We start from the raw sequence: 26,106 nt of genomic DNA, 5'->3' as shown, positions 1-26,106 counted from the left end.
ACACATTTCCACTCACACACAGGGTGAAACAAACACATCGATAATGAGATGCTATCGCGTTTCAACAGTCGGGGTTCGGCCTCGGAAACTGAATCCGACCTCACAGAGATGACGGAGCGGCAGAAACTAGCTGCTAATAAAAGACACCAGAGGCAGCGACGTCTCTCCTCCATCACTCATCCCTCCATCCTCCTCCATCCTCCTCCCCCCACCGCCGGCCGGTGTTTGTCATTAAACACGTCTTCTCTGCTGGTTGCGTGTCTGTGTTGTGGTTTGTTTTTATGTGCGAGCATCTTGGACTTGTTCGCGGTGTACGATTGGACAAAAGGGTCACGCCGGCGTGACCCTGTGCAAACCTGGATGACGGGAAGTCAAACGCTGCTGCAGACTTGTTGACTCATTCAAGTTCTTAGTTATTGTTTTTATTTATGAACGTGTCAACAACAGTAAAACCAAAAATGACCACTAGGTGTCCCACTGAGCCCAGAAACGCCTCTCAGCCCCACAGGATGAGGGTTTGGGTCTGCAGGGTAACCTGTCGTCTTCAAAATTTATGTAACTAACTAACTAACTAACTTACTAACAAACTAGAAAACTAACTAACCAACCAACCAACCAACTAACTAAATAACTAACAAACTAGAAAACTAACCATGCTAACTAGCCTAATGCTACTAGCCTCATGCTGCTAGCCTCGAGCTGTTAGCTCCTTTCACTTACAAGCATTGCTTGAGTTTACATGAGATCAAACCGGTTTGGGCTGAACCTGTTCACTCAGGTGAGGTCAAGCCCCTCCCCCTCTGGAGGTGCTAGCTAAGGCTAGTTTGATAGCATCAGTCTGCTGGTCTGTGTTCCTGTCAGGGGATTAAACAGTTCCACAGCTGAGTGGCCGTGACCCTGACAGGACTGATGACCAAACAAATTCAATCAAGCTTTATTTAAAAACACGCAACAGTTGGCGTCGCTTCCATCGCAGCTGTCATGTCCGTCCAATGAGAAAGTGCGACGTGAAGACGAGTGAAGAGTACTCCTGCAGTTGCCTTGGTAACAGGGGTCATTCACTCATCTGGTCTCTGGTTCCAGTCTGAAGGTGCTGGTTCTCCCTGCGTCGCCATCGGATCCCTCCTGTTGTCCATCTTGGCGTTTTTGTCCCGTCAGCGCTGGAGGTGTGACGACTGTACATGAAACGCGGTTGTGACATCATCGCTCCGGAGCCGTTCACACGGTGACGGCGCGGCAGGCTGATGTTGCACAGATGTGACGTTGCTATAGCAACTACACCATCCAGGTCCTCAGCGCAATCATTTCTTGAACTCTCAGAACTGTTTGGTCCAAACTCTCAAATGTGGTGTTGACCTCCAGGGGCCGCTAAGGAGCGATGTTTGTTTGTTTGTTTGTTTGTTTGTTTGTTTGACCCGTCTAAGGTCAGGTGTGTTCCACCTCCTGACACTGATTTTATTGATCAAGATTACTTCAGACTTTTTGTGTCAGTTGCCATGGGAACGCAGGACGATGCAGCTCCGTCTGAGGTCACGTTTGGCATCTACCGCCGCCGCCGGCCTTCACCGGTTGGCAGCGGGCAACGCGGTCGTCTCCGGCGTTATCTGCCCCCGGCGTTATCTGCCCCCGGCGTTATCTGCCCCGGCGTTATCTGCCCCGGCGCTCCAGATCTGTCTACATTGTCTCACGTATTAGAAAACATTTCAGCGACGGGAATCTTCGACGGGAGTCGCCACAAACGCCGACACATTCCTGGAGCCGGCGGCGCCGCATCGCCACCTCCTCCATGTTTATCATTCCTCCTGAAGGAGGTGGAGAGAGAGAGAAAAGAGAGGATTTTGTCATTTCCCGGCTGAGCCATCGACACCTGAACGCACCGTCCCTCCTCATCCAGGATCTCATTCCTCGTATTTCTGTTTCACGGCGTCTCTCCATCCGTCTGCGATCATGTGACGATCTGGGATGGACGACAGGATCCAGCAGCTCCAAGCTGATCTCAGGCTTCATGAGTCTCCAATAGGTGGCAGCAGGAGTCACTCCTTCAACGGAGGAGGAGGAGGAGGAGGAGGAGGAAGAGTCACGGCGTTCAGGACTACTCTCCTCTCCTCTCGTCTCCTTTGACCTCTTGAACTCTGATTTTCATGTAATTTACTTCATTTGAGAGAAAAAATGCTCAATTTTTCCCAGTTAACAAAATAATTGTTTCCTTGGTCCGGAAAAATTAATTCATCCTCAAAATGATAAAATTCTGTGTTTGTCTGACCTGAAAGAATAAAACAAACTCATTCTTTAAAACTCTTCTCTGGATTCTGAATTTATGATTTATTAATAATGATGATAATAATAATGATAATAATAATGATAATAATAATAATACTGATACCAATACTACTACTAATAATAATATAATAATAATAATAATAATAATAATAATTATAATAATTATAATAATTATAATATAATAATTATAATATAATAATAATAATAATAATAATAATATCAGCTGTTAGTTTATTCCTCCTTCTGCTCCTTGTTTGTTGTCTGCTGGGACACGAACACTTGAACACACACTTGTGTGTGTCCACATTGTGTATTCCTGCGCTTGTTGACATTTCTTGGACAGACGCTTCCTGATTCGGGTGGGGGGGTGGGGGGGTGGGGGGGGCAGGAAGGTGGTTCAGGAAGGGAGTTCCTGTGTGAACGGGAGCGCCGTGTCCTCGCCAGCATCGTCTCAGCGTCTACAATAGTCTCAGGACATGAAGTAAAGGTCAAAGGTCAGATATGGATTGTGTGTGATGCTTCCATATTTGTTTTCTTGGAGGGAGGGGGGGTCAGAGGTTCAGTGTGTCGCTCTTTTGGAGTAATTTTGGTGACGGCGTCACACTTCTTCATTCGCCATCATAACGGCTTAAATACAGGAAGTAGTCACATGACATGTTCAGGAATGTTTACCGAAGCAGCCGTTTGGACCACCCCTCCCCCCCCCGGTAAGACTGACCTTACCCCCCCCACTCCCTTTCACTTGGGACGTCCCATGTGTTGTCTGGTGGTGGGCGGTGGGGGGACAGCTGGAGCATCACCTGTCGCTGCATCACATTTGTTTGTACGACACAACCGTGGCCACGCCCCCCGCCGGCGTTCACACACGGGACAGTAGATCCAGTCAGAGGCGCATCTAACGGCCACAAAATAAAAACACTTCAATAAAACGTCAGCGTTAAAGCGAACGGGAACACAGAAGGTCACGTATGACCAGCCTTTGTCACGAAGTCTGTCTTTATTATGGGATATGACAAAAAGAAATGTCTCAAAAATCCTGACATTGTACAGAACAAAGGAGCCGACTGTAGCGGTTAGCAGTGTTAGCAGTGTTAGCAGTGTTAGCAGTGTTAGTGGTGTTAGCAGTGTTAGCAGTGTTAGTGGTGTTAGCAGTGTTAGTGGTGTTAGCGGCGGCTAACAAGCGGATGTTAGACACAACACAACTCCAGGTTCTGTAGACGACACACAATCATTGCTGAGGAAGGGGTGTGTTTGTTCCTGATGTTGGTCAGAGGTGTGTGAGTAAAGACAGCCATGTTCAACCGGAGGGGGGGAGGAAGAGGAGGAGGAAGAGGAGAAGTGGGGCAGGTCTGTGTCTGTGGACTTAATGATGTCCCATGTCATAGTAGAAGTTAGCATTCTGAAGGAAGGAGGTGAAACGACATTAGGCAGTCCGGGTTCACGCAGTGAAACAGTCCAGGTTCACGCAGTGGAACAGTCCAGGTTCACGCAGTGAAACAGTCCAGGTTCACGCAATGAAACAGTCCAGGTTCACGCAGTGAAACAGTCCAGGTTCACGCAGTGAAACAGTCCAGGTTCACGCAATGAAACAGTCCAGGTTCACGCAGTGAAACACTCCAGGTTCACGCAATGAAACAGTCCAGGTTCACGCAGTGAAACAGTCCAGGTTCACGCAGTGAAACAGTCCAGGTTCACGCAGTGAAACAGTCCAGGTTCACGCAGTGAAACAGTCCAGGTTCACGCAGTGAAACAGTCCAGGTTCACGCAGTGAAACAGTCCAGGTTCACGCAGTGAAACAGTCCAGGTTAATAATCCCTAGTGACACAGTGGTGCTCACTCATCCATCTTCATAAACACATCCTGTACTCAATCATTAACAGGTCTTTTGTGTTCTCCACGTCTCCACAGGGGGTCCCGGGGCCGTTCCTTTTAGAGACACAGCAGGAGGAGTTCCTGATCCATTCTAAGCTCTAACCAGAATGTTGATAAGTCCGTAGATTACTGCCCAACATGTTTATGATAGCCTATTATTCTGTAAGCTTCATCCCGGCCGGTGCGTGCTTCAGCGACTTAGTGCAGCTATTTAGGTCATGGTGCTATCTCAGTGGAAAACAGCATGGATGGGGAAATATCAGCATAACGTCTCCAAAGGAAACTACTCCTGCCTTCTCACCCCCGGGTATCCTGATGAGGGTTCACACGTAATCGATGCAAACACTTGTGAACCCAATACGCGTCTAAACAGGGAGAACGTGTCCAACGCTCAGCTCTTTATGGATTGTGATCGGTGGCATGTTGAAATATGGTTCCATTCTGCCGTGTGACACCAGATGTATGCTTCCCATTATGGTTCATATTTCAACAACAATAATAGCTGCTAAACGTCCCACTCTGCCATGAAAACGTCCAGGCCGTCAGGCACACGCACTAAAAGATGGATTGAAACCGGGGCCATTATCTTAAGCCTATGAAAATGCCATTGATGTTAACTATCTGATGGTGAACTGCCAGATATCCTGCACTCGTGCACTTTTTCACTATCGGCGTCTCCCGGAGACGGGAGTCTGAAACCTTCGCTCGCGTGAGATGTTACGGGCCTTTCATCTGCTTCGCTGTTTCGTCTTTGATTTACATCCTTATCATTTTTTTTTTTCTGGGAGCCATCAGAAGGTCACACATTTCTACACGTTTGCGGTGTAAGAACGTCGAGTGTGTGTGTGTGTTTGTGTGTGTGTGTGTGTGTGTGTGTGTGTGCGGGGGGGTATAGAGGTAAAACCAGGGCGCCGGAAATCTGTTTGAAGTTTCAAAAGTATGCTGTAAGTCTGCACGGCTGTGTGTGTGCATGTGTGTGTGTGTGTGTGTGTGTGTGTGTGTGTGTGTGTGTGTGTGTGTGTGTGTGTGTGTGACTGTCACCAGACTGTCTGTGGTGTGTTTACCTCCATCGCTCAGGTGGGGCTGCTCTCTATGGTTAGACTGACTGCACCCTGATGTTGGGTGAGACACCTGTGTTTACGGTTGAATGGCATGTAAACAGCGGCGTGTGTGTGTGTGTGTGTGTGTGTGTGTGTGTGCGTGTGTGTATGTGTGTGTGTGTGTGTGTGTGTGCGTGTGTGTGTGTGTGTGTGTGTGTGTGTCTGTGAGGGTTCATACAGCTGTGTCTTTTGTTATGACCGTCTGTGGCAGGTAGACGGCGACAGGAAGACTACCCCGTCATTACGTCCCCTCTCCTCTGTCATTGGGATGTTAGGGATGTGGTCACAAAACAAAAGAACGTTCTCTCTTCATTCTGTGTTGGTTTCACGCCACCGGTCTAGAGTGTGCATTAGAACCTACAGGAGAACCTACAGTAGAACCTACAGGAGAACCTACAGGAGAACCTCAAGATACCAGTTCAATCCGTTCCCTGACTGACCTTGTAAATCAAACAAGTTTTCTGCATTTAATAACTAAAATCATTTCAGTCCATTTCAGTCGTGTAAAAGAGCCCTAAACCCCTAAAACATGAGGAAAAAAACAACATTTTTTTCAATTAATCCTTTATGTATGCAAAATTAATGATACATAATTGTACGTAAGATGTGTTTACCATCCCTTTGTGTTTCGTCTGTACTGTCTGTTCTACTACCTGTGTTGTACTGCCTGTTGTACTGCCTGTTGTACTGCCTGTTTACCTCGGGTCAGAGAGGACTGCAACTTCATCTCAGCTGATGTTGCATCCATCCGCCGACTAGCGACGGTATCCTGAGTCACGACTCTTACCTGAGGTTTTCCTTCGTATGTTGAACAAGTTTCTCCTGTACCCATGTTTTTTTTTTGGGGGGGGGGTGTTTACTGTTGACTCATCCTGTCTGCCTGTGTGTTACATCCAGGTCCATCACATGGACAAGAAGATGGACTCGGTCCTCCGGATCCTGACGGAACAGTTCCCGCCCCAGCCGGCGCTGACATCAAAGCCGTCCATCCGCAGGGTGACCATCCAGAAGTGCATGGGCACCAGCATCGACGAGGGGCCCTGAGGGGCCTGGCTGTGACGTCATCAAGGAGGATCAAAGGACCAGGATGTTCATACAAAACAGCCTCTCCCTCCGAAATGAGGGGGCGAGTAACAATAAGGGGACTCTGTCTTCCAAATCCCTCTCTTCCAGTTCCAAGCACACCTTCTCTCATAGACTTTTAACGGCGGAGGAGGGACTAACTTTTTATTCTTCCGCTGCTGATCTGCACACGATGGCAGCTGGGAGTCGGTTCTGATGAAGTCTGGGCCCCGTTTGGGGTTTCTTCCTCCTCTAAACGCAGCTTTCTCTTCCACCCCGGGCCGTCAGTCTTCCCTCTTAGCGCCACGCGGAATGAATTTATTTCACTACATTAGCCTCGTAATCACTCCGATAATGTTAATTTATGTGCGGCCTGTCACTGAGCCGCATTCCTCCACTCCAAATATTATTCCAAAGCTAACTAACCCCGTAATGAAGTCGTAATGCAATCAAAGCACTCCAGCTCCCCGAAGAGAAACACGGAGAGCGCAGCCGTGGCGGGGAGCGTTCCTCTCCCACCCGTCTGATTATCTTGGCAGCGTCCACACCCAGAACACAACGGGGTTATTTCCACAACCGCAGAACCCATCCAGCCTCACTTCGCTGTTTGTTGGTAGTGATCGGATAACACGGGTAAGGGGGAAGGGCAGATTATCTGTAGACTTTGCCCTTCATCGGGAGCTGGAGGCTGGGGGTAAACCCAGAGCTGGACGCCAACACGCCGCTGATTTACAGCTTTGTTGAAGTTAATAAAAATAGCCAATGGATGTGGATTTTTAAGCCGTGTTCCTGTTTAATATCCTCTATTACCCTCTTCGGGGGGGAGCTCCCGCCACCGTGTGCAATTTGAAATAAATTTGCCCCATTAAAGCTCTGATTATTTTCTCTCTCCAGAGCTAATTAAGTGCTGAATTCCTGGTGAGGGGAGATTACTCACCGCGAGCGGCTAATGGAAAGAAACGCTGGAAAATGTGCAGAATTTAAACAGTAAAGCTTCGACCAGCGTTCGGAAATATCCTCCGACCACTGAGGGAACACACTGATCTGAAGGGGTATCGGGTACCGGGTACCGTTCCACTCCGTTGTACGTTGTTTAATTTCATGTTTTTATCTGTGATCACAAATTTGTGTTGCTTCAAACAAGGAAAAGATCAAGAGTGCTACGATTTTCGGACGCGCTAATAATCTCACACAATACATGAAACCGGTGTTAAAAATGACCAAACCCGAAAACGGGAAGAGAAGTGAAGCAGGAATGTGTAAAAAACAGGGATGGTAAATTGGATTACATGGAGAAGAAGTAGAATACAAACTGTTAAAATTACAGTATTTTCCGCACTATAATGCGCACTGGACTGTAAGGCGCACCTTCAACGAATGGCCTATTCTTAACTTTTTCATATACAGTGGTACCTCTACTTACAAAATTAATCGGTTCTGGAAGAAATTTCGTAAGTAGAACATTACGTAAGTAGAGACGAATGTCCTAATCTGTTCCAAGCCCCCCAAAATTCAAACATAAATGTTTTATAAAGCATCAAAATGCATCAAAATATGTAACAAATACATGTTACGATTAGATTATTACACAATAAATGAGAGTTGTGCATAATGTAAAAAACAAAGAATAGAGTAAAGAATAATAATGATGGTCATTCACCTTTTAACTGCTGTCCTCATTGTTTTTTCCCTCTTTGGTTCATGCCCTCTTGCCCCCCCATGAACAACAGAGTGAATTCCAGTCCTCCTCCTGAACTTCTCCAACCACCCACACGACGCCTTAAACTCCTTAAACTTCCTTTTGTTTTAATAATGTGGTGATTGTAGATGCATTACGGACATATTCTTTGGAGAGATCAACCAAACGCATCCCTTTTTCAGGCTTTTCTCTCATCTCTTGCTTTGTTTGTACGGACAAAAAAACTCTTTTCTTCGTTTTTTCTTTACCTCTTTTCTCCGTCACTTTCTTGGGGTCCATAGTGAATACTCTAAAAGTTAATATATTTACGTTAAACTATCAGAACACCTCACGGGTCGAGGGCCGAATGACGAGGACGCTGCATAGACACCTATGCAACATCCTTAGCCAATGAGAGACCTCCTCATTGGCTAGGAGGCGGTCTGTTTTAGCCAATGGGATGCCAGGATGCTAGGTAATAGCCAATGGCAGAGCAGCTATGAGAATGTTGCGTTCAGGAACCTGTGGGAGCTGCGAGTATCAGCCCATACTGTATTTTTACCTTTCGTAAGTCGACATTTCTTTCGTAACTAGAGGCAATATTTTCCTGTTGAGGCGTTTCGTAAGTAGAAAATTTCGTAAGTAGAGGTACCACTGTGTAAGGCGCATTAGATTATAAGACGCATCTGATTTATGAGGCGCACCTTCACTGAATGACCTATTTTAAAACTGTTTTCACACATAAGGTGCACTGGATTATAAGGTGCACGGATGGTTTTTGAGAATATTAAAGGTTTTCACGTACGGAAAATACTGTAACTTAAATAGCAAACATGATATTGAAAAGTAAACAAAAGACATTTAAGCCGTACTGCAGTTAAAGATAATCAAATGTTGAGATTAAGGTTTTAACAGGAAGCTGAAGCTGGAAATTTCACCAGTAACTCCACAACGATGGAAACAATGATGGTTTTACGCTTTGGCGGATGCAGACATGCTATTGGTAAATAACAGAAATGCTAGCAAAAGCTATCAAACAGCCACCGTGACGGTGAGTCGTACAGGAAGTAGGATATAGCATGAATTTGTATCCTCTGTTTGGAAATCTTCCCATAATTCTAACATGAACATTCCTTAAAAAATGGAAGCACACACAAGAGGAGTGAGGAAGAGGAAGAGGCTCTCTCTTCCTCTGCACTGGTATAGATCTTTTTTTCTTCTTTTTTTTTTGCAGTGGTTTAAATTTGTTCTTATTTATCTTGCATGTAATTAAGTGTTTGTATTTTGAACGTGACGGATATATGAATAGGCTTCATGTCTGCTTCTCCTGTACAGTTTTATAAGAGTTGTAAATACAAACATGGCCTTATTGTACTGTATTTATTATCAACCCCGGAACGCGAGGAAGAGGAAAACGGAGAGGATGAAGGCGCTTGTAAAATGATTTTCACGCACACCCGCTGTAAATTAAGGAAAAAGCCCGTTTCATTACTCCCCAGCCTGCTTCAGTCCCGCTTCAGTCCTGCTTGAGGAGGAGCCGGATCATCCGTTTGCTTTGGTTGGAGGATGAATCCCGACTCAGAGGTTTGAATCTGGGTCAAGGTAAGCCGCCAGCATCCAAGCAAAATCTTCTCAATCACCGAGGGGGGGGGGGGGGGGGGGTTGGGGATGAGGGGGGAGAGAAGGAAAACATAATAATTCCCCACACCCACTTTAAACTCCAATATTCCATAACCCATTGAAGGAGCGCGGCTCACGTTACCGCTCCGTTTTATTTGGCTTCAAAGGCCAGAAAGTCCTGGGGATGTCCCAAAATCAGCAGAGTCCAGCGCAGGGGGGGGGGGGGTGAGGGGGTTGTCCTGTGAGAGTGGGGGGGGCACACAGCTGGAGCAGAAGGGAGCTGGTGAGGAGAGTCGAGCCACTTTCAATTAGCCAGGGAGACATGGGCCTGAGGGCTCCGCCGCCTTTTGTCCTCCCCTCTGGCTTCTATCACTGCTGGGGGGGGGGGCTGGTTTAGGCAGGCAAAGGGGAGGGAGGGGGGGGTTCCGTCTGCAGAGGCCACTCTTCGTCACCCCGTGCTCCCCTTTCATGTCCAGACCAGGCAGAAGGGAGAGGAGGGAGCTTCAAAAGACAGTTTGATCTCAGACGTAGGAGCGCAACCTTAAAGGGGATCTGAGGGGGGGGCAGTTAAAAGGAGAATATAAGGGCGACTCTGTCAGGGAGCGGGGCAGGCAAATCTGGCTGCCCTCCGTCTGTCTGCGAGGAGGACGAGGAACTCGAGCGTGGTCGTATGAAACGCGAGAAGAAACCCGTGTCTTCTTTGATCCACGCTCAGAAGGATCAGGACCGTCAGTACGCCGCTAAAAGCAGGCTAAGCGGGATGCTAACAGGTGTTTATAGCGGTCTGATTGTTTTTCAACATATACACAAAAAATTTTTTTTCATTTTTGTGTTTTAATTCAATTTTCAAAAAAAATTTCAGTTTTATTTCAGTTTTTTCGGAGGCCTGAAAAGAAACTTGTTACAAAAAGACATTTCTAAAAATTCACTCACGCAACGGGAAAAATGATGACATCACAACCCGACAAACACAAACGTTGCACCGATTCGTTTCGCTGTTTTTTTCTTCTGATTTTGTCAGATTTTATAGATTTCCTTCGATTTTCTTCTGTGGTTTGGATTCTGAAAAGTTACAGCGCCCTCTACTGCTCTGGCATGCACACAAATCCACAGCTAAAGTGTGATCCGGTGTGTGTGCCATCGCACACACACACACACACAAACACACACCCAGGCATGTCGCCGTGGTTGGTGGGTGGGTCCTCGCCTTCTGGCCGTGCCGTCGGGGGTGCGTGGAAGCCACCTGTCCAGAGGGGCCCAGGCATGTCGGGGCCCAGCAGCGCCGTATGAAAGCAGATATGAGTCAACAGGTGTGTGTGTGTGTGTGTGTGTGTGTGTGTGTGTGTGCGTGTGTGTGAGTTTGAGACAGTGACAAACAGCGTCAGGAGCAGCTGATGCCAGCCACTCCACCAGGAGGCGTCCCCGAAATAGGCCACCAGTTGCCCCCGATGGACAGTTGCTGCAGCTCGTCGCCAAACATTTACCATTTTTGGGTGTAAAATTTTGTGTTCCAGTTTATTCTGATTGGCTCGATTGCATCGCAAAACACTCAATCAACACACCTTTGATCCCCCCAAACACACCCCAGAAACCCGGTCTGATTGCACAACAGCACTAGATACTGTACGACCTCTGACCTTTTTTCTGTTTGGTCCGAGCAACATCAGCCAGAGGAATGATAAATCCAACAGAGTCTATGAGGTTAGATTGACCCCCCCCCCCCTGCCCTTGTGACCTTTGGCCTTTTCCGAGTTGTCCCTCAGCCATATGTCCTCGGTGCACCCCTCCCAGGGACTGGAGGGAAGCTCCATAGCCAAGAGCAACAGCGTTAAGATCCAGATCCATCTGGGCTCAAGTTCACGTCTCGTGTAGAAGCCCCGCCCAGTTCTGGCTACGCTAAGTGTGGCTGCCGCTAATGTGTTGTTAGCGGAGGTCGTGGTGCACTTTGAGGAGGGGTACGAGGTTCGGTGGAGGAGGCCGGGCGTTTACTATGTAGGTCATATTATTGCAGACTTTCCCCCCCCCTAGACTGGGAGAGAATTCCTCTCTAGAAACTGGAAGGACTTCAGTGGCGCGCCGGGTTTGGCCCGCCGGGGCAGAATGCGAGGCATGGCGGACAGCTGCACCTCGGAGCTACTGTACGGGGGAACTCAGGATTCAGTTCCAACCCCCTCTGCTGTCGTGTTTCTATCGGTTGAAGTGTTTTTATTCAGAAAAAGGAAGTGAAAACATAACCTGACCATAAGTCCTTTGGGTTCTGTGAAAACAAGTCAAACACTTTCAGTATTAGAAACTTCTCAGGAAACAAAACAAGTTCTGGGAAGCGACCGATGAGAGATGAGATTTTACGTAGAAACCGTCGCCGGCGTCATCCTGCAGAGATCGACTGATGAATCCAAAGAGACCAGAGAGCAAAGCTCCTCCATGGAAATCTGAGGTTTTTATTTCTTTACGTAATTAAAATAAGGTTTTGGAAAAGTCACAGAGTTGTCCGTTAAGGTCTTTGTCGACTGTCTTCAGTCACACGTCATAAATCCGTTCACACCAGAGAAACATGAGATCCAAAAGGTTGACGATGCTTTTTGATTCAGCCTCAGTGATTTGAAATGAACTCAATCGCCTCATTGACATTTATCTAGACTTTCAAAATTAGAGAAAATGTCAGGATTTGCCGTTTAGTAATGAACACCAAACTCAACGGGTTCTTCGAAATCCATCTAGAGGGTTCAAAGTGACCCTCAAAGTGACGAAAGTTCTAAAAAATTCTTGTTGGAATTGCTCCGAGACCTTCCTCAATATTTTTCTGATATTTTAGCACTGGCGTCATGCGCAGACTTTCCCCCGCCTCACACCCTCAGTCAGCTGGGATAGGCTCCAGCTCCCTGTGACCCGCCACGGCTGATGTAGCGGTACAAAATGAATGAATGATTACATTAATTAAGGCAGTGGTCCCCAAACTAAGGGTCCAACTGGTTCAAAAAAAAAATTTTAGACCGACTGACTGACTGACCAACAGACCAAAAAAATATGTTCTTAGACTGATTAACCAACTGACTGACAGACCGGTCCGAAAAAAATGTTTTTAGACCGAACAACCGGTAGAAAAAAAGATTTTTGGACCGAGCGAGCGACTGGTTGAAAAAAAAAATTTCAGACCGACTGACCAAACAGTCAGAAAAACAATTTTTTTTGGACCGACTGAGTGACGAAAAAAATTTTTTTTACACCACTCAACTGACCGATTGACATGTTACAAAAGAATTTTTTTTGGCTGACCAACCATCCGACTGACTGACCGACCAACCAACCAACTGACCAGCTGATAGGCCGAAAAAACACTTTTTCAGACCGACTGACCGGAAAAAAAAATTTTTTTTAGACCGACCGACCAACTGACTGGTTAAAACAAAAATTTTTTTGGACCAACCGAGCGACTGACCGACAGGTTGTAAAAATATTTTTTAGATCGACCAACCACCCAACCGACAGGTTGACAAGAGATTTCTTAGACCAACCAACCGACCAACAGGACAAAAAAAAATTTTTTTAGACCGACTGAACAAATGGTCGAAAAAAAATTATTTTAGACCAACCAACTGACCGACCAACCGAATGACAACTGAACAAAACAAACAATTTTTTTTAACCCACTGAGTAATCAACCGGTTGAATCAATAATTTTTTGTACTGACTTAGCGACTGACCGACTTGTTGAAAGAAAACATTTCTGTGGACCGACCGGGGGACCAACCGACATGTTGAAAAAACATTTTTTTTGACCGACCGACTGAAAAAAGCTATTTTTTAGACTGACTGACTGAGTGACTGGTCTGACAAAAAATATTTAAAACCGACCAACTGACCGACCGAATGGTCAGAAAAACGTTTTTTTGGACCCACCAAGAGACCAAAAACAATTTTTTTTAGACTAACCGACTGGTCAAAAAAAAATTTTTCGACCAACTAACTGACCGACCAACATGTTGAAGAAAAAATTCGAACAACCGACCGACTAACTGACTGACCGACCGACTGACCGAACAACCAACCGACCGACCAACCGGCCGATAGGCCGAAAAAAAATTTTTTTACACTGACCACCTGAATGGTGGAGAGCATTTTTTTAGACCAACCAACAGACCGAGTGACCAACTGACCGGTTAAAGAATTTTTTTTTTGACCGACCGAGCAACTGACTGACAAATTTGAATAAAAAATTTTAGACCGACCCACTGACCGACCAACTGACCAGATGAAAAAAAATTATTTTTGACCGACTGACCGACCGAAAAAAAAAATTTTTTAGACTGGCCGACTGGTCGAAAAAAAAATTTGTGCTTTAGACTGACCCACTGACTGACCGACTGACTGGTTGAACAAAAAAATTTTTGACCGACCAACCGACTGACGGAAACAAAAAAATTTTTAGACTGACTGACTGGTTGAAAAAAAAATTTTTTTAGACCAACCAACTGACCGACCGAGTGGCCGGTTAAAAAAATTGTTTTTTTGGACCGACCGAGAGACCTGCCAACAGGTTGAAATAAATTTTTTTTAGACCGACCCACTGATTGACCGACTTGCCAGTTGAAAAAAATGTTTTAGACTGACCAACTGATAAACTGACAGGCCAGAAAAAAAATATATTTTTGGACTGACTGACTGACCGAACGTCAGGTCGAAAAAAAATTGTTAGACTGACCAACTGACCGACCAACCAACCGACTAATAGGCCAAAAAAAAAATTGTCAGACCTACCGAAAAAAAATTTTTTTAGACCAATCAACCGACTGAGCGACCGACTGACAAGTTGAAATAAAATTTTTTAGACCGACCAACTGACCAACCAACCAAAAAAAAATTTTTAGACAGACACTCTGATTGACTGATTGACCGATTGAAAAAAACATTTTTTGTGGGGCCGACTGAGTGACAGGTTAAACAAAAATTTGTTTTTTTTTGATCGGTCGGTCTGTTGGTTGGTCAAAAAAATTTTTTTCAACCTGTAGGACGGTCACTCGGTCATTCCAAAACATTTATTTTTTGACCGGTTCTGTCGGTCTAAAAAAATTTTTTTGGGTTGGTTGATCAACAACATTTTTTTGGTCGATTAGTCAAAAAACTTCTTATCGGTCGGTTGATGAAAATGTTTTTTTTTCTAGTCAGTTGTACGGTTTTGAAAGCAATTGTTTGGTTGGTCTGTTGGTCCTTTCCAAAAAAATTTATTTCCGTCGTCGTTTAAAAAATTTTTTTTGGTCGGTCGGTCTAAGAAAATTTTTTTGGTCGGTCGTCGGTTTGAATTTTTTTTTTCGGCCGGTTGAAGAAAAATTTTAGACTGACCCACTGACCAACCAACTGACTGGTTGAACAAAAAACATTTTGACCGACGAACCGACTGACCGAAACAAAAAATGTTTTAGACTGACCGACTAGTGGAAAAACTTTTTTTAGATCAACAAGACAGAGCGACCGACAAGTTTAAATAAAACTTTTTAGACCGACCCACTGACCGACCAACTGACCAGTTGAAAAAAACTGGAAAAAGTGAATTTTTTTTTTCTTTTTGGACCGCCTGAGTGTCCGACAGGCAGGTTGAAATTCTAAAAAAGTGTTTTTTCGGCCGGCCAGTCGGTCTAAAAAATTTTTCGGTCAACCAACTAAACATTTTTTTAGATTGGTTAGTCTAAAAACTTTTCTTCGGTCAGTCTAAAAAAATTGTTCTATCTTTTCAAAAAAAAAATTTCGGTCAGTTGTTTGGATTCGAAAAAATTTTTTTGGTTGTTCTGTCAGTCATTTCCAAACACTTTATTTCAGTCGGTTGGTCCAATTTTATTTGGTCGGTTGTTGGTTTAAAACTTTTGCGGTCGGTTGGTCTAAAGTTTTTTGTGGTCGGTCAGTCTAAAGATTTTTTTTTTTTCGATCAGTTGTTCGGATTTGCAAATTTTTTTTCGGTTGGTCAGTCGGTCGATGAAAACAAATTTTTTCAATCTGCTGGACAGTCGCTCGGTCAGTCCCAAAAATGTTTTCTTCATTCGATCAGTCAGAAATTTTTTTTTATATCAGTTGTAGGTTTAAAAAACATTTTCAGTCGGTCGATCTAAAAATTTGTTTCGGTCAACCATCTAAACATTTTTTTTAGATATGTCAGTCTAAAAACCTTCGGTCAAAAAAAATTTTTTTGAAAAAACTTTTTTTTTGACCTACCAACTGACCGAACGAACAAAGAAAACATTTTGGAGCGACCGTCCAACAGGTTGAAAAAATTTTTTCATCGACTGAAAAGGAATTGTCAAAACCCTAACCCTAACCCTAACCCCTAACCCGAATGCTAAACCCTAACCCTAACCAACCGAAAAACATTTTTTACCTACTGACCAAAAAATTTTTTCGACTGACCAAAAAAAACTTTTGACCGCCCGACCGAAAAGTTTTAAACCGACAACCGACCAAAAAAAATTGGACCGACCGACCGAAATAAATTGTTTGGAAGTGACCGACAGACCAACCAAAAATTTTTTCAAAACCCTAACCCTAACCCTAACCCCTAACCCTAACCCTAAACCCTAACTGACCGAAAAAAAAATTTTACCGACTGACCAAAGATTTTTTCGACTGACCAAAAAAAACTTTTGACCTACTGTTTTAAAGCGACAACCAAACAAAAAATATGGGACCAACCCCACCGAAAAAGTTCTTTAAACCAACGTGTGACCAAAAAATTTTTCGACCGACCAAACAAAACTTTTGACCGACCGACTGACTGTGTTGGAACGGACTGAGCGACTGTCCAACAGTTTGAAAAAAAAATTTTTCATCGACTGAACGACCAACCGAAGAGAAATTGTCAAAACCCTAACCCTTTCCCCTAACCCGAACCCTAAAACCTAACCCTTACCGACCGGAAAAAACATTTTACCGACTGACCAAAAACTTCTTTCGACCGACCAAAACAAACTTTTGACCGACCGACCAGAAAAGTTTAAAACCGACAACTGACCAAAAAAAATTGGACCGACCGACCGAAATAAAGTGTTTGGAAATGACCGACAAACCAACCAAAAAATTTTTCAAAACCCTAACCCTAAACCCTAAACCCTAAACCCTAAACCCTAAACCCTAACGGACCGAAAAAAAATTTTTTACGGACTGACAAAAATTTTTTTCGACCGACCAAAAAAGTTTTAAACCAACAACCGACCAAAAGAAAAACTATAGACCAACGGACCAAAAAAGTTTTAAACCAACAATCGACCAAAAAAAAATAGACCGAACGACCAAACTAAAGTGTTTGGAAATGACCGACAGACCAACCAAAAAATTTTTCAAAACCCTAACCCCTAACCCTAACCCTAAACCCTAACTGACCGAAAAAAATTTTTACCGACTGACGAAAAAAAAATTTAAAACTGAAGGACTGAAAAAATTGAACAAAACTGAACAAAATTTTTTTTCGACTGACCAAAAAATTTTTTGACCGACCGACAGAAAAAAGTTTTAAACCGACAACCGACCAAAAAAAATTGGACCGACCGACCGACCGAAATAAAGTGTTTGGAAATGACCGACAGACCAACCAAAAAGGTTTTCAAAACCCTAATCCTCACCCCTAACCCTAACCCTAACCCTAAACCCTAACCCTAACGGACCGAAAAAAAATTTTTTAATGACTGACGAAAAGACTGACGAAAAAAATTTTTCAAAACTGAATATTAAAAAATTTTTTGGATCGACTGACCAAAAAAAGAAATTTACCGACTGACCAAAAAATTTTTTCGAACGACCATAAAAAACTTTTGACCGACTGACCGAAAATGTTTTACACTGACAACTGACCAAACAAAATTGGGCAGACTGACCAAAATACAGTGTTTGGAAATGACCGACAGACCAACCAAAGATTTTTCAAAACCCTAACCCTAACCCCTAACCCTAACCCTAACCCTAAATCCTAAACCCTAACCCTAACCGACAAAAAAAAAATTTTACCGACTGATGAAAATGCTTTTTCAAAACTGAAGAACTGATCAAATAAAAAAAAATTTTCAGACCGACTGACCGAAAAAAAAATTACCGACTGACCCAAATTTTTTTTCGACTGACCAAAAAACTTTTGACCGACCAACAGAAAACGTTTTAAACCGACAACCGACCAAAGAAAATTGGACCGACTGACCGAAATACAGTGTTTGGAAATGACCGACAGACCAACCAAAATTTTTTTCAAAACCCTAACCCTAACCCCTAACCCTAACCCTAACCCTAACCCTAAATCCTAAACCCTAACCCTAACCGACCGAAAAAAAAAAATTTACCGACTGACGAAATTTTTTTTCAAAACTGAAGGACTGGTCAAATAACAAACTTTTTCGGACTTACTGACCAAAAAAAAATATTTTTTACTGACTGACCAAAAATTTTTTTAGACTGACCAAAAAAACTTTTGACCAACCGACAGAAAAAGTTTTAAACCGACCTATTTTATTCCACTTTTACTCTGTTTTTAGGTCCCACAATATTTTAACACTCAATCAAATTTTTCACTCCATCCCAAACCAGACCCAATTCCCTTTCTAACCCTAACCCTAACCCCCTAACCCCCTAACCCTAACCCCTAACCTTAACCCTAACCTTAACCTCTAACCCTAACCCTTCTTTTCCCATTAAACTACTCCCCCAACCCCCTAAATTTCCATGTTTATTCCATACTCACCTTATTTACTTTTATTGTTAATGTTATCAATTTAAGTTTATTTTATTTTATTTATTAAAATTTAAGCCTACAGAAATATGAAGAATGAAACCTCTTATATTTGATGTTTTGCATGCAATTTTATTATACATTAAAAATACAAATAAGTGTTTGGGGATGACCTTTGCTTGTTTTTATAATGTCTCCCTTTTTATTTTTGAAATTATTTTACTAACAATATTTTTCTACTCGATTTATATTTCTGTTTAAGGCACCTTCCTCTTATTTCAAAAAAATAAAGGAATTGAAGTTATTTTTAAGACTTTTCCATTTAGCCTTTATTTATTCTTTTATGTGTAGATAGTATGGGCTATTTTTCTTTATTTCATATGCATTGCCTGTTTAGATAAATGTAATAATAATTATAAATCATGAATATATTTAATTTCATAAAATTAAATTTTTTTGTATGAATTGAGTCAATTTCAAAATGTCAATCACCCCTGTGGTTCAGAACAACCAACAAGTTGATTATGAATCTTACCCTGACTGAGTGATTCCCTTCTTTTTTTATTAATACTTTTTTCTTTAACTGCATGTTTCATTTAACTTATTTATTGTACATATTTTAATAACATAGCACTTAACTAAAATACTTATCATTATTATTCAGATCATATTTTAAATTGTTCTCTTACCAGAAGGGGCCCTAAAATTTTATTCTTTCACTAATTTGTTGTTTATTATTGTTATTCTATCTATCTATTTATTTATTTATTTATCTATTTGTATGTATACAAACACATTAGAGCCCCCCCCCGGCTCTAATCTGCTGATTCCAAAATTTTCCTTTTCTTACCCCTCATCCCAACCCCTCTGAATTGGATTAGCTATTTTCCCATTGTCAGCAGGCCCCAGAATGGTGTAGAGGTAATATCGGTACCTTACAACTTGAGATCGAGAGTTCAAACCCCAACCGGACCACATCTCCTTTAAACATTCTTTTAACCAAAGTTTTCCTTATATCTGCATCTCCCCACAGTCACCACCAAGAAGCTATAGCTCAATGCTTTAAACACAAGCTTTGCAGTCAGGGGAGCAGGGTTCAAGTCCTGCTCTCTACGTACCATGTCACCTCCATCATCCTCCCCAAACATCTGTAGTGTGTTTTTATTGTGGACCTTATTAACTATTATTTTATTCCAATATGTTTTTAACTCTTTCCTGCTCCGTTTTCTTTTTACAAGAGTGCTTTTTAAATTTGAAAATCCAATTACCTCACTTCCCCCAGTTTTTCCTCATTCCGCTAACTTTTCTTTTCCCTTCCCTAATTTTAATTGATTCTAATTGATTTTAACTCCTGTTTTAATTCACGGCATCTTAAAGTGACCCCACTCCCGGGCCCCATGTGCCAGTACACTTTGTAGTTCTTTTAAGGAACTACGTATCTTATTGTACCTAAACCCTAAACCCTAACCCTAACTCTAACCGACCGAAAAAAAATTTTTTAATGACTGACGAAATTTTTTTTTCAAAACTGAACAACTGATCAAATAAAAAAAATTTTTTCGGACCGACTGACCGGAAAAAAAAATTTACCAACTGACCAAAAACATTTTTCGAACGACCAAAGAAAACTTTTGACGGACCGACTGAAAAAGTCAAAAGTTTTTTTTGGTTGTTCGAAAAAAATTTGTGGTCAGTCGGTAACTTTTTTTTTTCGGTCAGCCGGTCTGAAAGTTTTTTTTAATTTGATCAGTTGTTCAGTTTTGAAAAATTTTTTGGTCAGTCGGTGAAAATTTTTTTTCAGTCGATTAAGGTTAGGGTTAGACTGAGGGTTAGGATTTAGGGTTAGGGTTTAGGATTTAGGGTTAGGGTTAGGGTTAGGGGTTAGGGTTAGGGTTTTGAAAAAATTTTTGGTTGGTCTGTCTGTCATTTCCAAACACTTTATTTCGGTCGGTCCATTTTTTTTTGGTCGGTTGTCGGTTTAAAACTTTTTCTGTCGTCAGTCAAAAGTTTTTTTGGTCGTTCGAAAAAAAATTTTGGTCAGTCGGTAAATTTTTTTTTCGGTCAGTCGGAGTAAAAACTTATTTTTTTTGATCAGTTGTTAGGTTTTGAAAGAAATTTGAAAGAAAGAAATTTTCGTCAGTCGGTACAAAATGTTTTATTCGGTCTGTTAGGGTTTTGGATTTAGGGTTAGGGTTAGGGTTTGGGGTTTAGGGGTAAGGATTTTGAAATATGTTTTGGTTGGTCTGTCGGTCATTTCCAAACACTTTATTTCAGTCTTTCGGTCTATTATTTTTGGTCGGTTGTTGGTTTAAAACTGTTTCGGTCGGTCAGTATAAAATTTTTTGTGGTCGGTCGAAAAAAAATTTTGGTCATTCGGTAAAACATTTTTTTCGGTGGGTCGGTCTGAAAATTTTTTTTTTTTTATCAGTTTTCCGGTTTTAAAAAAAAATTAAGTCAGTTGGTCAAAATTTTTTTTTTCAGTCGGTTAGGGTTAGGGGTTGGGGTTAGAGTTTTGAAAAATTTTGGGTTGGTCTGTCGGTCATTTCCAAACACTTTATTTCGGTCAGTCGGTCCAATTTTTTATGGTCTGTTGTCGGTTTAAAACTGTTTCGGTTGGTCGGTCAAAAGTGTTTTTGGTCGGTTAAAAAATTTTTTGGTCAGTCGGTAAAAAATTTTTTCGGTGGGTCGGTCTGAAAAAAAAATTTTTTTAATCAGTTTTTCGGTTTTAAAAAAATTTTTCGTCAGTCGGTCAAAAATTTTTTTTTCGGTCGGTTAGGGTTAGGGTTAGGGGTTAGGGTTAGAGTTTTGAAAAATGTTTTGGTTGGTCTGTCGGTCATTTCCAAACACTTTATTTCAGTCTTTCGGTCTATTATTTTTGGTCGGTTGTTGGTTTAACACTGTTTCGGTCGGTCGGTATAAAGTTTTTTGTGGTCGGTCGAAAAAAATTTTGGTCAGTCGGTAAAAAAATTTTTTCGGTGGGTCGGTCTGAAAAATTTTTTTTTTTTAATCTGTTTTTCGGTTTTAAAAAAAATTAAGTCAGTCGGTCAAAAAATTTTTTTTCGGTCGGTTAGGGTTAGGGGTTGGGGTTAGAGTTTTGAAAAATTTTGGGTTGGTCTGTCGGTCATTTCCAAACACTTTATTTCGGTCAGTCGGTCCAATTTTTTATGGTCTGTTGTCGGTTTAAAACTGTTTCGGTTGGTCGGTCAAAAGTGTTTTTGGTCAGTTAAAAAAATTTTTGGTCAGTCGGTAAAAAAATTTCTCGGTGGGTCGGTCTGAAAAAAAAATTTTTTTAATCAGTTTTTCGGTTTTAAAAAATTTTTTCGTCAGTCGGTCAAAAAAATTTTTTTCGGTCGGTTAGGGTTAGGGTTAGGGGTTAGGGTTAGAGTTTTGAAAAATGTTTTGGTTGGTCTGTCGGTCATTTCCAAACACTTTATTTCAGTCTTTCGGTCTATTATTTTTGGTCGGTTGTTGGTTTAACACTGTTTCGGTCGGTCGGTATAAAGTTTTTTGTGGTCGGTCGAAAAAAATTTTGGTCAGTTGGTAAAAAATTTTTTTCGGTGGGTCGGTCTGAAAAATTTTTTTTTTTTAATCTGTTTTTCGGTTTTAAAAAAAAATTAAGTCAGTCGGTCAAAAAAAATTTTTTTCGGTCGGTTAGGGTTAGGGGTTGGGGTTAGAGTTTAGAAAATTTTTTGGTTGGTCTGTCGGTCATTTCCAAACACTTTATTTCGGTCAGTCGGTCCAATTTTTTATGGTCTGTTGTCGGTTTAAAACTGGTTCGGTTGGTCGGTCAAAAGTGTTTTTGGTCGGTTAAAAAAATTTTTGGTCAGTCGGTAAAAATTTTTTTCGGTGGGTCGGTCTGAAAAAAAAATTTTTTTAATCAGTTTTTCGGTTTTAAAAAAAATTTCGTCAGTCGGTCAAAAAATTTTTTTTCGGTCGGTTAGGGTTAGGGGTTAGGGTTAGAGTTTTGAAAAATGTTTTGGTTGGTCTGTCGGTCATTTCCAAACACTTTATTTCAGTCTTTCGGTCTATTATTTTTGGTCGGTTGTTGGTTTAACACTGTTTCGGTCAGTCGGTATAAAGTTTTTTGTGGTCGGTCGAAAAAAATTTTGGTCAGTTGGTAAAAAAAATTTTTCGGTGGGTCGGTCTGAAAAATTTTTTTTTTTAATCTGTTTTTCGGTTTTAAAAAAAAATTAAGTCAGTCGGTCAAAAAAAATTTTTTTCGGTCGGTTAGGGTTAGGGGTTGGGGTTAGAGTTTAGAAAAATTTTTGGTTGGTCTGTCGGTCATTTCCATACACTTTATTTCGATCAGTCGGTCCAATTTTTTCATGGTCTGTTGTCGGTTTAAAGCTTTTTCGGTTGGTCGGTCAAAAGTTTTTTTGGTCGGTTGAAAAAAATTTTTCGGTGGGTCGGTCTGAATTTTTTTTTCTATCTGTTTTTCGGTTTTAAAATTTTTTTTCGTCAGTTGGTCAAAAAATGTTTTTTCGGTCAGTTAGGGTTAGGGTTAGGGGTTAGGGTTAGAGTTTAGAAAAATGTTTTGGTTGGTCTGTCGGTCATTTCCAAACACTTTATTTCGGTCAGTCGGTCCAATTTTTTATGGTCTGTTGTCGGTTTAAAACTGGTTCGGTTGGTCGGTCAAAAGTGTTTTTGGTCGGTTAAAAAAATTTTTGGTCAGTCGGTAAAAAATTTTTTCGGTGGGTCGGTCTGAAAAAAAAATTTTTTTAATCAGTTTTTCGGTTTTAAAAAAAAATTTCGTCAGTCGGTCAAAAAATTTTTTTTCGGTCGGTTAGGGTTAGGGGTTAGGGTTAGAGTTTTGAAAAATGTTTTGGTTGGTCTGTCGGTCATTTCCAAACACTTTATTTCAGTCTTTCGGTCTATTATTTTTGGTCGGTTGTTGGTTTAACACTGTTTCGGTCGGTCGGTATAAAGTTTTTTGTGGTCGGTCGAAAAAAATTTTGGTCAGTTGGTAAAAAAAATTTTTCGGTGGGTCGGTCTGAAAAATTTTTTTTTTTTAATCTGTTTTTCGGTTTTAAAAAAAATTAAGTCAGTCGGTCAAAAAATTTTTTTTTCGGTCGGTTAGGGTTAGGGGTTGGGGTTAGAGTTTAGAAAAATTTTTGGTTGGTCTGTCGGTCATTTCCATACACTTTATTTCGATCAGTCGGTCCAATTTTTTCATGGTCTGTTGTCGGTTTAAAGCTTTTTCGGTTGGTCGGTCAAAAGTTTTTTTGGTTGGTTGAAAAAAATTTTTCGGTGGGTCGGTCTGAAAATTTTTTTTTCTATCAGTTTTTCGGTTTTAAAAATTTTTTTCGTCAGTCGGTCAAAAAATGTTTTTTCGGTCAGTTAGGGTTAGGGTTAGGGGTTAGGGTTAGAGTTTAGAAAAATGTTTTGGTTGGTCTGTCGGTCATTTCCAAACACTTCATTTCGGTCAGTCGGTCCAATTTTTTATGGTCTGTTGTCGGTTTAAAACTTTTTCGGTCGGTCGGTATAAAATTTTTTGTGGTCGGTCGAAAAAATATTTTGGTCAGTCGGTAAAAAATTTTTTTTCGGTCGGTTAGGGTTAGGGTCATGGTTAGGGTTAGGGTTTTGAAAAATTTTTTAGTTGTTCTGTCAGTCATTTCCAAACACTTTATTTCCGTCGGTTGGTCCAACTTTTTTTGGTTGGTTGTTGGTTTAAAACTTTTCCTGTCGGTCGGTCAACAGTTTTTTTTGGTCGTTTGAAAAAAATTTTTGGTCAGTCGGTAAATTTTTTTTTCGGTCGGTCGGACTAAAAAATTATCTCTTTAGATCAGTTGTTCGGATTTGAAAGAAATTGTCGTCAGTAGGTACAATTTTTTTTTTCTGTCAGTTAGGGTTTAGGGTTAGGGTTTAGGGTCAGGATTTTGAAAAAATTTTTGGTTGGTCTGTCTGTCATTTCCAAACACTTTATTTCGGTCCTTCGGTCTATTATTTTTGGTCGGTTGTTGGTTTAAACGTTTTTCAGTCAGTCGGTAAAAATTTTTTTCGGTCAGTTAGGGTTTAGGGTTAGGGTTAGGGTTTAGGGTTAGGGTTTAGAAAAATTTTTGGTTGGTCTGTCGGTCATTTCCAAACATTTTATTTCGGTCGTTCGGTCTATTATTTTTCGTCGGTTGTTGGTTTAAAAGTTTTTCGGTCAGTCGGTCTAAATTTTTTTGTGGTCGTTCGAAAAAAATTCTTTGGTCAGTTGGTAAATTTTTTTTCGGTCGGTCGGAGTAGAAAATATTTTTTTTTGATCAGTTGTTCGGTCGGTTGAAAAAAATTTTGGTCAATCGGTAAAAATTTTTTTTCGGTCGGTCGGTCTGAAAAATCTTTTTTTTTAATCAGTTTTTCGGTTTTAAAAAAAATTTTGTCAGTCGGTAAAAAATTTTTTTTCGGTCGGTTAGGGTTAGGGTGTAGGGTTAGGGTTTTGAAAAATTTTTGGTTGGTCTGTCGGTCATTTCCAAACACTTCATTTCGGTCAGTCCGTCCAATTTTTTTGGTCGGTTGTCGGTTTAAATCTTTTTCTGTCGGTTGGTCAAAAGTTTTTTTTGGTTGGTCGAAAAAAAATTTTTGGTCAGTCAGTAAATTTTTTGTTTTGGTCGGTCGGTGGAAAATTTTTTTTCCTTTTTTGATCAGTTGTTCGGTTTTGAAAATTTTTTTCGTCAGTCGGTAAAACTTTTTTTTTTGGTCAGTTAGGGTTAGGGTTAGGGTTTAGGGTTAGGGTTTAGAAAAATTTTTGGTTGGTCTGTCGGTCATTTCCAAACACTTTATTTCGGTCGTTCGGTCTATTATTTTTGGTCGGTTGTTGGTTTAAAACTGTTTCGGTCGGTCGGTATAAAGTTTTTTGTGGTCGGTCGAAAAAAAATTTTGGTCAGTCGGTAAAAATTTTTTTTCGGTGGGTCGGTCTGAAAAATTCTTTTTTTTTTAATCTGTTTTTCGGTTTTAAAAAAAAAATTAACTCAGTCGGTCAAAAAAATTTTTTTCTGTCGGTTAGGGTTAGGGGTTGGGGTTAGAGTTTTGAAAAATTTTTGTTTGGTCTGTCGGTCATTTCCAAACACTTTATTTCGATCAGTCGGTCCAATTTTTTATGGTCTGTTGTCGGTTTAAAGCTTTTTCGGTTGGTCGGTCAAAAGTTTTTTTGGTCGGTTGAAAAAATTTGTTCGGTGGGTCGGTCTGAAAATTTTTTTTTTTTATCAGTTTTTCGGTTTTAAAAAAAATTTTCATCAGTCGGTCAAAAAAATTTTTTTCGGTCAGTTTTGGTTAGGGTTAGGGGTTAGGGTTAGAGTTTTGAAAAATGTTTTGGTTGGTCTGTCGGTCATTTCCAAACAATTTATTTCGGTCAGTCAGTCCAATTTTTTATGGTCTGTTGTTGGTTTAAAACTGTTTCGGTCGGTTGGTATAAAGTTTTTTGTGGTCGGTCGAAAAAAAATTTTGGTCAGTCGGTAAAAAAAATTTTTCGGTGAGTCGGTCTGAAAAATTTTTTTTTTTTAATCTGTTTTTCGGTTTTAAAAAAAATTTTCATTAGTCGGTCAAAAAAAATTTTTTCGGTCAGTTTTGGTTAGGGTTAGGGTTTAGAGTTAGGGTTTTGAAAAATTTTAAGTTGGTCTGTCGGTCATTTCCAAACACTTTATTTCGATCAGTCGGTCCAATTTTTTATGGTCTGTTGTCGGTTTAAAGCTTTTTCGGTTGATCGGTCAAAAGTTTTTTTGGTCGGTTGAAAATTTTTTTTCGGTGGGTCGGTCTGAAAATTATTTTTTTTATCAGTTTTTCGGTTTTAAAATTTTTTTTCGTCAGTCGGTCAAAAA

At 41.1% G+C, this 26,106-nt stretch overlaps 1 protein-coding gene across 2 annotated transcripts in view; it reads left to right on the top strand.

Annotated features, from left to right (window-relative positions):
• Nucleotides 1-9,348, top strand: part of kcnq1.2 (potassium voltage-gated channel, KQT-like subfamily, member 1.2) — a 117,765-nt gene extending 108,417 nt beyond the window's left edge. For both annotated transcript variants that reach the window (XM_068314002.1, XM_068314003.1), the window contains exon 18: nucleotides 6,150-9,348. In XM_068314002.1, the coding sequence (XP_068170103.1) occupies nucleotides 6,150-6,296 (147 nt within the window). In that variant the 3' untranslated portion in view covers nucleotides 6,297-9,348. The remainder of the gene's footprint in view (nucleotides 1-6,149) is intronic.
• The last annotated feature ends 16,758 nt before the right edge of the window (nucleotides 9,349-26,106 follow it).

The sequence above is a fragment of the Antennarius striatus genome, chromosome 4, assembly GCF_040054535.1.
Source record: "Antennarius striatus isolate MH-2024 chromosome 4, ASM4005453v1, whole genome shotgun sequence".
Classification (NCBI taxonomy): Eukaryota; Metazoa; Chordata; class Actinopteri; order Lophiiformes; family Antennariidae; genus Antennarius; species Antennarius striatus.
Note: the sequence above shows the minus strand (reverse complement) of the source record. Positions and strands in the feature narration are given on the sequence as shown.